The sequence below is a fragment of the Enhydra lutris genome, unplaced genomic scaffold (genome assembly GCF_002288905.1).
Source record: "Enhydra lutris kenyoni isolate GAN:26980312 unplaced genomic scaffold, ASM228890v2 scaffoldscaffold10, whole genome shotgun sequence".
Lineage (NCBI taxonomy): Eukaryota > Metazoa > Chordata > Mammalia > Carnivora > Mustelidae > Enhydra > Enhydra lutris.
Window position 1 is genome coordinate 2,052,837 of NW_019154094.1, and position 13,426 is coordinate 2,066,262.

The 13,426-nt window shown below is 63.4% G+C and overlaps 1 protein-coding gene across 1 annotated transcript; it reads right to left on the bottom strand.

Annotated features, from left to right (window-relative positions):
• Positions 1-2,163: 2,163 nt before the first annotated feature.
• On the bottom strand, positions 2,164-11,816 carry LOC111144319 (anoctamin 8). Its single transcript, XM_022498562.1, has 18 exons — positions 11,711-11,816; positions 10,817-10,927; positions 10,556-10,688; positions 10,238-10,376; positions 10,056-10,152; positions 9,270-9,386; positions 9,062-9,189; positions 8,806-8,967; positions 8,335-8,487; positions 8,095-8,221; positions 7,920-7,975; positions 7,738-7,812; positions 6,114-6,917; positions 5,670-5,861; positions 5,397-5,528; positions 5,206-5,316; positions 3,578-4,256; positions 2,164-2,732 (listed from the first exon to the last, which is right to left on the bottom strand). Exons 1-18 carry the CDS (start codon positions 11,814-11,816, stop codon positions 2,368-2,370), a joined length of 3,687 nt encoding a protein of 1,228 aa, XP_022354270.1. The 3' UTR covers positions 2,164-2,367.
• Positions 11,817-13,426: the final 1,610 nt, after the last annotated feature.

The window sequence follows — 13,426 nt, forward strand, 5'->3', positions numbered from 1 at the left end:
CGTCTTTGCTCCGTGTGCCTCAGCCCCAGAGGACGGAGCTACTGAGAGTCGTCTCGTCATCACCAAGAGGAGCCAAGAAGGGCCCCCCACGTGCCAGGGCCCTGCGACCCACTGGATTCTCTCCTGGGCTTGCTGTGGCCACCTCACTCAGAGCCAAGACCTGCCCGGACCCACCCCCATGCCTCAACTGTCAAGGTGTCCCGGAGGAACCAGGACACCCCTGAGAGATGGTCCATGTCGCCAAGGACATAGCTGTGGTCAACCCCACGCCCTGGATGCCTTGGGTCAGGGTGGCATGCCCACCAGCCCCCGTGGAGACAGCCCAGGTGGCCCGGCCTCAAGTGCCCCTGGTTCAGAGACAGGCACGTGGAGCTGCAAGGAACACCCGGCCCAGGGGCTGTTGTTCAGCGAGTTACACAGCCACTTGTGGGCTGTCAGTTAGGCTGGGTTTGAGCCCGAGTTTGGAGACGTAGGGGGCATTCAGGCTCCAGGCAGAAGGTTTGCGCCTTCAGACACTGGGCTTGGGGTCAGGGGGAACACTGTTCCCCCCCCTCCCCGTGCCAGCCCCAAGTGGGGGCCATGGTCTGGGAGCTGAGTGCTGTGGCTTTGGGGGATCTAGGGAGGTTGGGCCATAGAGCTGGAAGGAACACCAGGCCTTAGGGGGCGCCAACCCCACATTATCACTGTGGAGCTCCCTGCCTGAGCAAGACTGCTCTGGCCTGGGCCACCCAGCAGCACCTCCCAGGGTGGAAAGTTCTATTACTCACCACCTAACTGTGCTGTGGGGCCAAGGGGCTTTTCCTCCCAGGTGTGGGTGGCATTTACACTTGTGTTGAGTCCCTGTGGTCACAAGGCAGATGCTCACGAAATACAAGCTGACCTCATGGTGCTGTGGTGGGCTGAGTCCCCAGAGGCTCTCAGACGCTTTGGAACCCTCAGTCCCAGAGGCTGGTCTGCCCCTCGGCAGGCATGTGATGTTGCTGAGGATTAGTGAGTACAGTCAGCTTCAAAGGCCACAGGACAGTGGGAGCAGGGAGCAGGTGGCACCCCTGCCCTCATCTCTCTTGCCCTGGTCTCCCCTTGAGGGACTGAGTTTATCTGTCAGGGACATCCATGGCTCAGGCAGGGGTCCCATGGCCAGGGCCCACTGAGGTCTCCCGAGAGCCAGCCTTTGCCCACCTCTCCTGCCTTTAGGCCTGCCCCCTTATTCCTCTGCTCCTTCAGACACCAAACTCAGCCTTCCCACACCTCTGTGCCTTTGCACAGGCTGCTCTCCTGCCTCCAGTGAACCCTGGTTTCTCTTTCACAGCCCTCCAAAGTGCCCCTTCCTCAAACTGGCTCCCCTGGGCTCCTCCAGCCACGGGGCTGGGCCTATCAGCCTCTGAGCCTTTGGCTGTGGATGTGCTTGAGTGGGGGAGGGGTTGCGTCCCACTCCTGACCACACAACAAGGAGTCCCAGCGGAATCCCAGCAACTCGGGTCTGATAGTGGTCCCACAGTGGGGCATCCCAGCCACTCCCCAGTGTCATCCCTGAAAGTGCCATCCCCTCAACATCCAGACTCCAGTGCCAGGTGCCTTCTGTTATTCATACACCAAGTTTTTTCCACCACATGTGACTCTTCAGATGGCAGCCTGGGCGGGGTGGGGGTGGGGGGACAGTTATGCCAGAAAGTCAGGCCAAGAGGACTGTCACTTCAATCACCCTGCAGGGCCAAGGCCAATTCAGGACCCAGGCCCCACACCCAAACTGCTGCATCTTTTCAACACTTGGAGATTTCTTCCTTTGTCTAGGAGGCTGACGCCAGGGCCTGAGGCTCTGTGGCTCCTCCCAGGGGCCCCAGGCCTGGAGTTGGCCCCCAAATCTGGGCCGACTCAGAGTTGGTGCGGTCTGGAGTTTTCCATCTGTGGCCTCAAGACCCAGTTCTTAGGAGGAGGCCCCTAAGGGTCAGAGGATGGGAGGGGCCCCCACCCTAGGCCTGCTAGGTCCCCCAAAAGCCAGCACCAACTACAGGTCACTGGGCCCCCTCGATTCCCCTTCCACTGCTCTGTCCTCGGGCACTGTTGAAATATACTTTTTATTGCATTTCTGCCGTTTTACAAAAATATGACAAAATAAATTAAAAACAAATAAATAATCGCCTATTCTGTGTGTTTTCTGTTGGTTTTTTGGGGTTTCCTTTCGTTTTCCCCATCCGGGTCTAAAGGAAAACGGCAGATGGGGGGGCCCGGCCCCCAGCCCTGCCCCAGGAGAGCCGCCAATACTGGGGGCCGTCGGGCCGAAGCGCGTTTTCTGGGCGGCCGCCGCCGCCCGGGTCCACGGAACTGGTATTGCATATGAGAACAGGAAGGCAGGGCGGGCGGGTGGAGCTAATGCCAGCCGCTGGGCCAGCACACGGCCTGGGGACTGGGGCTGGGGCTGGGCGAGGGCGCCGGGGGCTCGGTGGGCTCGGAGGTGGGCGGCGGGGGCGGGAGGCTGTAGAAGCTGGCGTCCCCCGGCAGGGGCTGCGGGGCTGGCGGGGGCCCGGCGAGGGCGCAGGGCGGGCACTCGGCAGCGACGGGGGCGGGGGCCTGGCGGGGGGCGGCGCCCTCGCCCCCGCAGCCCCATGGCCCGTCCCACTGCCAGCAGCCTGCGGGCGGCGTCGGGGGCCGGGGCAGCGGCGTTGGCGGTGGCGCGGGGCTCCGGCTGCGGCGGGTGCGGAGGGCAGGGGCGCCCACGGGGGCCAGCGCTGTCCCTGCGGAGGCGAGAGGGGCCGTTCCGGGGGGGTGCCGCCCCCGCCGCCGGACCCCGCTCAGACCCTGCCCGCGCTCCCTCCCGGGCTTCCAGGCACATCGAGGGCCTTATTGCTTCTGATCAGTGACAAGGGGTGGGCGTCTTCGGGTGCATCCCCTGCCTCTGGGCACTGGGCCCCTCCCCATCACGGGGAGAGGACAGTCTGAGGAAGTCCCTCTGATTTCTGACTGTGTCCCTGGTGCTGCAGCTGCCACCTCTTGGGCTCCCTGGGGGATGAGCTGCTGGAGCCTGGGGCTCGGTGGGGCTGGGGTGGGGACCCACAAGGTGGGGATGGGGGGCGTGAGGCTGGCACCTCTGCTCAGCACGGATATGGGTGCAGCCTGTGGCCGAGCACCCCAAGCTCCCCAAGGGGGCAGCTCCAGCCCCCACCTCCAAGGAAGGCCTCCTTGAACAGCTGGGCTGCAGGGTGAGGACTTGCATAGAGGCCTGGAGGGGGTCCAGTTCCCCCCCAGAGTGAGCTGAGTATGGGGGTCTCATAGGGGCAGGAGAGGAGGCTGGGCCAGGTGGTGAAGAAGCCCCTTTCATCTCCTCTCCTGGCCCCAGAGCTCGGTGGGCAGGGTGCCCTGGGAGGGGCATGGGGTCAGGGGGCTTTGGCTGTCAGGGACCTGGAGACACTGAGCAGGCTTTGACTTGAGAGGCTCCACGTACCACATACCCAGGCTCCCAACCGGTACCAGAGACTGGGCCTCCTCTGTCCCCTTCAGCCCCTCTCCCCAGGCCTGGCCACCCCATCCCTCCCCACAAAACCCGGCCCAGAGTCCCCACCCCCGAGTTAAAGCTTGTGACCTGAGCCTTCCTCTTCAGGCCGGGGGGCATCCGGCTCCTCAGCCGCAGCCTCGTCTGCCGGCCCACTCCGCTGGGCTCGGCCTCCGCCGCCGCCGCCGCTGCCACCTGGGGTCCCGTCCGGCCGGGCCTGCCCACCTGCCCCGTTGGACCCGGTGTCAGCCCGGGCCCCGCCGAAAGGGAAGAGCTTGCCAGCGTGGAAGGCCTTGGGCGGTGAGTGGCTGCGCTCTGGGTCCCGCCGGGTCTCAGGTGACTTGAGGAACTTGAAGCTGAGGAAGGCTGGCAGGCGGGTGTCACTCCCCGTGGGTGACTGGGCAGGGGGTGGCCGGGCGGCAGGGCCGGCCCCCGCACTGGCCAGTGAGGATGTTGCCCCAGATGACAGGAACTTGCCCTGCAGCGGGATGATCTGCTTCAGCTTCATGACGTTGTTGGGTGCCAGCAAGGACCCCGGGCGCTTGGGCCGCTCTTGCCCGTGGCCACCCGCCCCGCTGCCCTTGGCCTTGGTGGAGGCCTTCTCAGGGGCAGCGGGGTCCAGCCCAGCGCCTTCTGGCCGGGCCTCCTCCCGGCCGCCGGCATCGCGCTCTCGCCGGGCGTGGTGCTCTGCATGGCGCTGGCGCTCCTCCTCCTCCCTCCTCCGCCGCTGCTGCTGCTGGTAGCGGTGCTGGGCCTGGCGTTCGTGTCTCTGCGGGCAGAGTAGAGCCATTATGGGGACTGGGCAGAGAGGGTGTGTGAGCCGGAGCCAGCTGAGGTTCCAGGCCCCCGCAGGTGCTCTCTGCAGGAGTGGGGAGAGGTCCAAACACATATTGGGCACCAGCCACACCCCTGGGCCCACCCGGAGGCTCTCCGAGAAAGTATGGAGACATCTAACCACTTATTAGGCACCAACTGCATTCCTGGATCCATGCCAGTGGTTTCTGAGAACCGAGAAGAGAACGGGGACATTACAGGCCACCAACTCTGTCCCCAGCCACGTGTGAGGGCACGGTCTTAAGAAATGGGAAAATGTAAACACATCTGGGGCCTCAACAGTTCTCCACTTTCTGGAGAACCAGTGACAGATCGAGTCATGACTGACGCATACCAGAGTCCGCCCTGGCCAGTCCAGGAGCCACACGTGGCTTTGTCAATGCCAATTTAAGTAATTAAAATGAAATAAAATAAGACTTCCGTCTCTCCGTTGTACCAGCCCCATCTCAAGTGGCCAACGCCCGCCTGGAGCAAGAAGCCACAGTGCAGACACAGAACGTTTCCATGACCACGGAGAGCGCCACCTGGCGCTGGTGAGCTCCTTGGCCCACTCTGCAGCTTTCTGGGGAATGTGGCAGAAGCTGGGCTTCTAGGAAGCATCAGCCTTGTCCCTGGCCCCAAACAGGGCACTGCCGGTGAGCTGGCGATGACTAAGGGTTCATAAGTGCCAGCCCGGTGCTGGATGCCACCAGGGATCCCAGGGACGGAGCGGCCCCGGAGGCATGCTCATTATTCCCTGGGGCTCCGCCCTTCTTCCCCTTCAGCTCAGCGGCTGGTGGCTGGTGGCCAGCCTGGCAAGGCCAGCCCGGCAAGGCCAGCCCGGCAAGGCTGAGAAGCCCCGCTGCGAGCGGGCAGCAACCCAGCCCAGTCCCACACCCGCGTACCTTGAAGGCCTCCCGGCGCTGGTACTCAAGCTTGGCCATCTCCTCGGCCACCCAGCCCGGGATGTCGGGGATGGCCACGTGGATGAGATACTTGAGGAGCAGGGCGAAGTGCTGAGGCGACAGAGGGAGAGGCTGCAGGCTCGGGGACGCCCTGCTGCTCCCCAGCTCCTCCACCCAGCCACCAGCCCCACCTCGAGCACCACCACGGACACGATGGCCGCCTCCGGGCTGAGCCAGGGGAAGAGGCGCTGCAGCTGCCCGCACTGGCCAATCAGGTAGCAGTTGACCACGATGGCCAGGACCCCCATGGCCTCCATCACCTTCTGCAGGGGCACACAGGAGTGGGGCGGGGCAGGGGGCGGGGCTCAGGTGGGGTCTGGCCACCCTGCCTGGGCCTCCCGCTTCTCCCCAGCGCCCCCCACCCCCGGACTGCCTTGGGGCCTGGGCTCCGGCGCTCCCCACACCTGCCACTGGCCGATGCTCTCCACCCGCTGCCCGAAGGGCCGCTGCAGCCCTGTGCACAGCTTGAGGGCGTCACTCCGGATCTCAATGAGGTTGTTGACCAGGGCGCACAGAGCAGCCAGGGGGAAGGCAGATGAGAAGAGGACGACATAGCCGAACTGCACGAACATCTCCTGGTAGTCCTGGAAGGTGTCCTGCAGGCGGGTGCCTGGGTGTGGCCTTGGTCCCCCTCCCTCAGACCCAGATGCCTCCTACCTCCGACTACCTTCTTCTCTCAAGCCTGCCTCCCACCCTCCAATTCTCCTGAAGGGACCCAGAGCTTCCCATCCAGCAAGTTCCCAACCACATCGAGGGCCCCATTTTATCACGCCCCCTAGGTCACCCCTCAGACCACGTGCCCTGCCCCCCCAGGGCCTGGCCTTGGGCCTCCGATGCACCCTCCTCACCTCATACTTCTTCATACAGCTCTCAAGCTCGGCTTGGGTGAGCTGGGGTGAGTGCTCCTCCTCGGGTGGGTCAATCCAAGACGACCGATTCTGCCGCCGCTGCCTCCGGCCTGAGTCACCCGAGCCAGGCTCTGGGTCTGGGCCCCCATCTGGCCCCTGGTCACGGCCCTCGCCCCCAGCCCGGCGGAGCAGGACGGCCGGGGGCTCCCGCTCAGGACTGCTGGGAGCCCCTTCAGCCTCATCGTCTTCTTCGGCCAGCGTGAATACTCCCGGCTCCAGCCCCTTCTCCACCATAGTGGGGCTCCCCTCCTCCAGGATGGCCTCAGGTCCAGGCCGCCGCCGCCCGGCCCCTCGTTCAGCAAAGCTGACCTTCTTCAGCCGGAGCCCGCAGTCCAGGAGGCTGCTCTCCTCGCCCTCCTCCTCGTCATCTTCCTCATCCTCCTCTTCCTCCTCCTCCTCGTCCTCGTCCTCCTTGCCCCTCCGAGACCCATCCCCCACCTCCCCCCCTTCCCCTGCGGGCCTCCGCTCCACTGGTGCCTCCTCCTCCTCCTCAGGGGCCCCGCAGCCCCCACTGAGACACCTACGGCCCCCGCCGCCACCACCGCCACCCCCCTCTTCAGCCTGGGGTTCAAGGCGACGGGGTGCGGGGCGCTGGAGGCTCAGCAGGCCGAGCAGGGCACGGGCCAGCTCCCAGGCTGCCTGCAGGCCGAGCTCGCCGCGGCCCAGCCGCCGGTACAGGTGCGGCTGCAGGACCTCGCGCACGTTCTGGAGGAACTGGCGGGTGATCAGCAGAGTGGCCAGCATCTGGGGGCAGGAAAGGGGAGGAGAGAGGCCACGTGGGGCGCGGGCAGGGCCCGGGGACACCGGGGGCAGGCTGCGGGGACTAGGGAGCCGCCCTCCAGGAGTCAGTTGCCAGACACATGCCCCGAACCCAATTGCTGTCTCCACCCCATTTAATGAGGTCCCTGGACATGGCGGCCCCAGCAGCAACCTCTGCAGCCTCTCCCACCAACTGGAGCCCGGCAGGCCGCAGTGCTCCGAGCCAACCTTCTGGGGTTGCAATGCACGTTTCCACCCTGCTGGGGCTCAGGGTCCCCCTGCTTGGAGCACTGCCCAGGAGCTCAGCTGGGGCCCAGGGCCTCGAGGGACCCCTGCTATCCGCACCCCATCAGCAGAGCCCGCCCCTTGGAACATGCACCCTTGGCTCAGGCAGCGCGAGGCCCCAAGCACAGCCACACTGCCCGCCCTGGGGAGGCCCCGTGGGCTCGCCATCTGCCCATACTTTGGCCCGGGCCACGAGCAGGAGGCCCCGGAGGGAGAGGAGGAGCAGGCGGAACCGCAGGGCCGCGAGCGGGACCAGCACCGCCCGAAGCTGCCGCTCGAGGCTCTGGGACAGGGACAGGACGAGCAGGAGCTGTGGAGGGACCGACGGACAGGTGGACGGACAGATGGGGGGACGACAGGCAGAGAGAGGACACATGGACGAACGGACGGATGGACAGAGAGAGAAGGATGGAGGAGGGGGGGGAGGGGCTGGAGAGCCCGTGGACCCCTTGGGTGGACAAGTCCGGCCCCCCTTGGCCACCACTGTGGTGGGGGGCACTGCCTTGGGCTGGGGTCTCACCTCTTTCAAGCGCTCCATGTCCTTGAGGTAGAAGCCGATGTAGAAGAGGCTCAGGTAGGAGTTGACAAATTGGAACTGTGGGAAGGAAGCAGGAGGGCAGTCCCTCTGCCACCCCCATCCCCAGAAGCCCCTCCTATGCCCCACGCAGAGCCCTTGCTGCCTGCCTGCTGGCTGCCACTCACCAGGACGACTTTGATAATGAGGTGCTTCTCATAGGCGCTCTCCAGCCGGTAATTCTCTGGGGGTCGAGGGGGTGAGTGAGGAGGCAGCCCGGGCCCCCTGAAGGCAGCGGGGGCCCTGAAGGGCAGTAGGGACCTTCCTCCCCAGGGCAGCAGGCCCTCCCCTTGCAGGGCGTACCCATGTCATTGAGCCAGATGGCGAGCTTCTTATAGCCCTCAGCACTGGCGCTGACCAGCAGGGCCAGCACAACCTTGGGCAGGAAGCGGGCAAGACGGGGCAGCCCTTTCACGCTCAGCACCAGCTCCTGTAGGGACGGGGGTTCACCTGTCACCCTGGCATCTGGGCGCAGCCCGGAGTGGTCCTGGGCCAGCGGCGGCCAGATCAGGGCCAAGGCCAGGGCTGGGGACCGGAGGTCACCTGCAGCTGGAAGCAGCCGAGCATGAGCAGGAACACGCAGGCCAGGCAGGTGAGGCACAAGGGGAGGCTCACGAGCAGCTGGAAGAGCAGCCGCTTCCAGGGCGGGTAGTAGAACTCCTCAGCCCTTGTCACAGGGCTAATGCGCCGGACACCCTGGCAGAGAGGGGGGGGGGGGCACAGCGTGAGGCCAGAGGGGCTGCCCCTGTCCCCACACAGCCTTCCCAAGGCCACTGAGTTCTGTTTCCCTCCACCATGCCTCTGCTTTTGGGGTGCCCCCCAGTCCACTTTCCCCAGCCCCTCAAATGCAGTTTCCCACACCTCTTCTTCGGGGCATGCAGAGCCCCCCACCTGGCATACCCTCTCTGATGCTGCAGCCCTATTTTACACCTTGTCTTTGCCCCTGCAGTGCCCCCCACCCCCTGCCTCCCCTTCTCATTCTTGGAGTCCTTGGACTCACGCACCCCGACTGACCCTGAACTGAGGTCGTGGTTCCTCCACAGCTTCCCCAGGTGAGTCCAGCGTCCCCCACTTGTAGGCCAGCTCTGCTCCCCTCCGTTTCCATTCCTCCAAGAACAGGGTTGACCAGACCACGTTGAAGAGGGCAAAAACCACACACGATACATCCCGGCTTGTCTGGGGATGGTGGAAGGCTGAGCTGTTGGTCAGGTTGGCCCAGGGAGGAGGGTGTCTCAGGCACTCCAGTCCCAGTCCAGCCCACCCCCAGCACCTGGTCAGCCTCCGTAAATGTGTACAGGACGGAGCCAAAGACGGCTGGGTATACCATCGCTGATGTGTAGAAGCCCAGCCAGGCAAAGTACATGGCAATCTTCACTCCAAAGTAGTCACAGATCTCATCTGCCAGGAGCACAGGGCGGGGTCCGGTCAGCCCTGCCCACTTCCTGAGACTCCCACACACCCACGACCTGGGGCTGCACCTAGAGGCTGGTTTTCACACACAGCTTGCACCCATGACTTCATGAGGCGGTTCAGGATACGCTGCTCGTGGACCGGGAACACCTGCTGGATGATCCCACGGGCCGCCAGCTCAGGGACTGTTGGGGGACAAGAACAGTTGAGCCCCACCCTTCTGCCTGGGCCTGGCCTGGCCAGTTCCCCACTCTCAGCCCCCGCCCTGGCCGAAACCCAAGTCACAGTTTTTCCCTGCTTTTCAATCTTCAGAGGCTCTTTCCAGGGGAGGAATTTTAAGTGGGCAGGATATCTGGTTCTCCTTCAGAACTTCGGAGGTGCAGAGGCAGGTAGGAAGGGGTGCAGGAAACCACCTGGGAGGGTGGGGTCCCAGTGTGGAACCTCGTTTTTAAATAAAGCCATTTGGCCTCAGTTCACTGCTCTGAACCTCTGAGGAATGGTGCAAAGCTGGCGTCAGAAGGTGAACTTGCAGCAGCTGGTCTCTTGGAGAGGAAACTGAGGCCCAGGGCCTCACCACACAGGGCATGGAGTGCTGTCCATGGTCCTGCCCCTACCTAATCCCAGACCCAGACAACGATTTCTCTTGGAAGGGCTTCCGGGGCGTAAGCCCCACCCCTAGGCTAAGGCCACACCCCCCTCACCTCATTGATTGATGTCTCCAGGTCCCACCCAACTCTTCCCTAGCTTTTTTGGTCGGTTGTCTCTAGGCTCCACCCTCTCGCACTGATAGGCTGTATTCTAAGAGCCCCACCCAACTCCCCACGTGTGATTGGAGATTGGTCCCGCCTGCTTACTGATTGGCTGGTCCTCCAGGAAGCGCACATTGTGCAGTGCCTCACCCTGCTTCGCGCGTAGGTTCTGCAGCCAAAAGCGGATGATGCTCTGGCGTTCCTGCGGGGGACAGGTTAGGGCTTGAGCACAGGGAGCAGCAGCCCAAGCGCTAGGGGTGCGGACTGGGAGCCTGAGCTGGTCGCACCTGGGAGGTGAAGAAGCGCAGCTCACTCTCCACATTCTCGTAGATGAAGTCCTCCTCGCAAGAGAAGCCTCGGGTGCCCCCGCCAAACTCGGCCTTCACCGCTTTGCGCAAACCCAGCTCATCGGCTCCTCGAAGTAGGCTGCCAGGAAGACACGGAGGTGGGTCATGGGGAGACCCTGGTTCACCATCCTGGAGCTAGGGAAGGTGTACTCGGCGGCCACCTGGGACAAACGCAGGGCGCTACACCTCACAATTGATGCTTGGAAAGGCGGGGAGCTGGGTAGCAGGGTCAGTGAGAGTCCAGGGACAGAGACTCGCCTCTCATACGTGGCGGTGACGAAGAAGGCATAGGCACGCGTGTGGCGGTGGTGGCGGACTTGCACGATGAGCTCAGGGATGCCCACGCGGATGTGGTTCAGCAGCCATAGCAGCGTGTGGTCATCAGTCGTGTCTGCCAAGGGGCACAGGGACTGATGGCCCTTGCCACAAGAGGTCCGAGGCCTCTTACAGACTCCTACTCAGGGGAGCCTAGCTCAAGGGAGCCCATCTGGGCACTGGGCAGGCGGCAGGCACAGGTACCTGGAAAGGTCATCAGTACGTCGCAGTTCTCCGTAGGCACTGTCTTCATCCACGCCTTGTGGGATACCAGGTAGCGACCAGCCTGCAGGAGCCGCTTCCCAAAAAGCTTATCTAGGGGGTTAGGCAGGGCAGGGCCCAGGTCAGGCCGCTCCCAGACCAAGACCTCAGCCTCTAGTGTAGTCCCTCCAGTCCTAACCCCTGCTCGCACGCACACTCGCCACGGCTCCTCTGCACTGAGTCTGGCATCTAGGGACCTGCAAGGTTTGGCCTCAGCTTGTTTCCTTCCCTCCACGTCCTTGCACCAGCCAGGCCCTCCTCCAGGAATGCCCTTCCCCCAGGTCCTCCCTTACAAATCTTACTCATTCTTGTGGTCCAGCTCCGCCTCCAAACCCACAATCGATGGGGCGCTCACTAGCAGCCCTGAGCGAGCGAGCGCTTCACCACATCATGTCAGCGCGTCCTCATAGCTGGGCGCGGTTCTTACCCCCATTTCACAGGTGAGGAAACTGAGAACCAGGGCGTTTAAGTCACGCACCCAAGGTCACACAGGCGAGCTGGGATTCGAACCCGGGACCGTATGATTCCGTATCCTCTGCGGAGAGGCTCTCTCACGCGCATCCCTGCCGGGCTGCGATCCGGTAACCCAAAGGGGTGACTGAGCTCAGCCCCGAGCCGGGGCTCTCGGAGGGGCGTGTCCAAGTCTCTGCGCTGGGACCCCCGCCCCCTGTACCGTCCCGGCCGCGCTGGCCCCGCCGCAGCCGCAGTGCCAGGAGAAGCCGGCCCCTCGACTGGACTCCAGGCCGGGACGGCTGAGCCCAATCCCACTCCGCGTCCAACCGCCGCGCGCACCACAGGCACCTGCAACCCTGTCAGATCCAGCCGCCGCACACATACCCAGAACTCCAGACGCCGGGGCTGCAGGCTCGCCCTCAGGCGGGGGCCTCTTGCCACGCTCGCCCTCCAGGGACGTGCCCCCGGCGCTGGAGGTGGCTTCGGCCATGGCGAGCGCAGGCCAGGTCAGGGGCTGCGGGCGGCCCGAGCGCCTGGGGGCCGCGGGCTCATCGGGCCGGTGCAGCCGCGGAGCGAGCTGGAGGTGGAGACAAAGGCCGCGCCCGCCCGCGCCGGCCGCCGTCCCCGCGTGCCCGAGCGCTGCTTCTAGTCTCCGCCCGCGCGGAACCTCGATTCTCCTTCTCGTCCCCGCGCACGTCGCTCTTGGGTTTTCGACTCCGCCCGTGTTGTTTTCTAGATTCCGTTCTCGCCCGCCCACTTCGCTTTCTGCTGCTCGTCTCCGCCCGCATCGAAGATGCAGTCACCAAGGATGTGTCCCCGCCCACGTCGAATTCTGGGTCTCGTCCCCGCCCGTCCCGGGACTGGATCCTCCGCCTTCCAGCCTTAGTTTTCCCCATCTACAAAGGCGCGGTTTGGAATCTTGCGTTGGGCGTGATTTGACGAGGGCAGGACGTGGGAGGGGGCGGGCCTGATTGGGGGAGATTCCAGGTAGCAATAACTTCACAGCTAGAATACAAATTAATAAATAAAGCACGTCCAGCCTCAGGGCCTTAGCATGTGCACTCCTCACGCCCTCTCCGTCCAGTTAACCCCTGCTCCCCTCAGGATGTAACCTCCTCAGAGAGGACCCCATAGAGCTTCAAAGTTTAGCAAATAAAAGTACAGCCCTCCCACTGTATGAATGAATTTCAGACAAACGAATACACTTTTGGGATGTCCCAAATATTACATGGGACATAGTTACACCAAAACCTTATTTATTGTGTATCCGAAATTCACATTTAACTGGGCGTTCTGTATTTTATCTGCACCCAGACCCCTGACCGTCCTGAGTAGCCTTTCTGTTAGACTGAGAGCCCAGAGAGGCCAGGAGCCCCTTCTGGTTCTTAGCGCACACAGTAGGCACCTGATGTATACTTATGACAGATGGAACAATTCGGAGAAGGCGAGTTTTCGCGTCTGTCACTCTCTGACAAATGAAAAAGTTGAGCGGGTCGAGGCAGGGATTAGAACTCCGGCGGGTCCGACAGATTCTTCCCCAAGCGCAAGTGCGTCGCCCGCCCGCTCCGTCCAAGAACCAGAGAATTGTCCGTGCGAAAGCGCCCGCGGAGACCCCGCCCAGCCAGTGTCTGGAATTCCACCATCAGCGCTTTATTCCGCTTTTCTGCGCTGTCCTGGGTTAACCTGAAAGAAATCCCTGAGACTCCCCTTTCTGGCTTTCGGGGAGCCAGAGACAGACCGGACACTCAGCTCTGCAGGAGCAGGCCTGGGCCAGGAAAGGCCAGAGGGCAGAGAGGGCTGTACTGGGGATTCCAGAAAGGTGTCCTGTCGGAGGGGACCTTGGAGCTAGGTCCTGAGGATGAGTTTGTCAAATGAAGAAGAGTATCCGGGGAGGAGGGAACGGCGGGAGGGAAAGCTGGGGGAGGGGGCGAGAAACAGGGAGAGTTCTGGGAACACAGGTAGGAATCGTCCCAGAAATTTGAACAAGATTTTACTAGGGCCAGGGCGTGGGTATCCCGGAACTCATCCCTCTCCGCCCCTGAGATGCTCTTGCTTCGCCTAAAAGCTACGAAGTGGCCAGATGGAAAATACGGGGCTGGA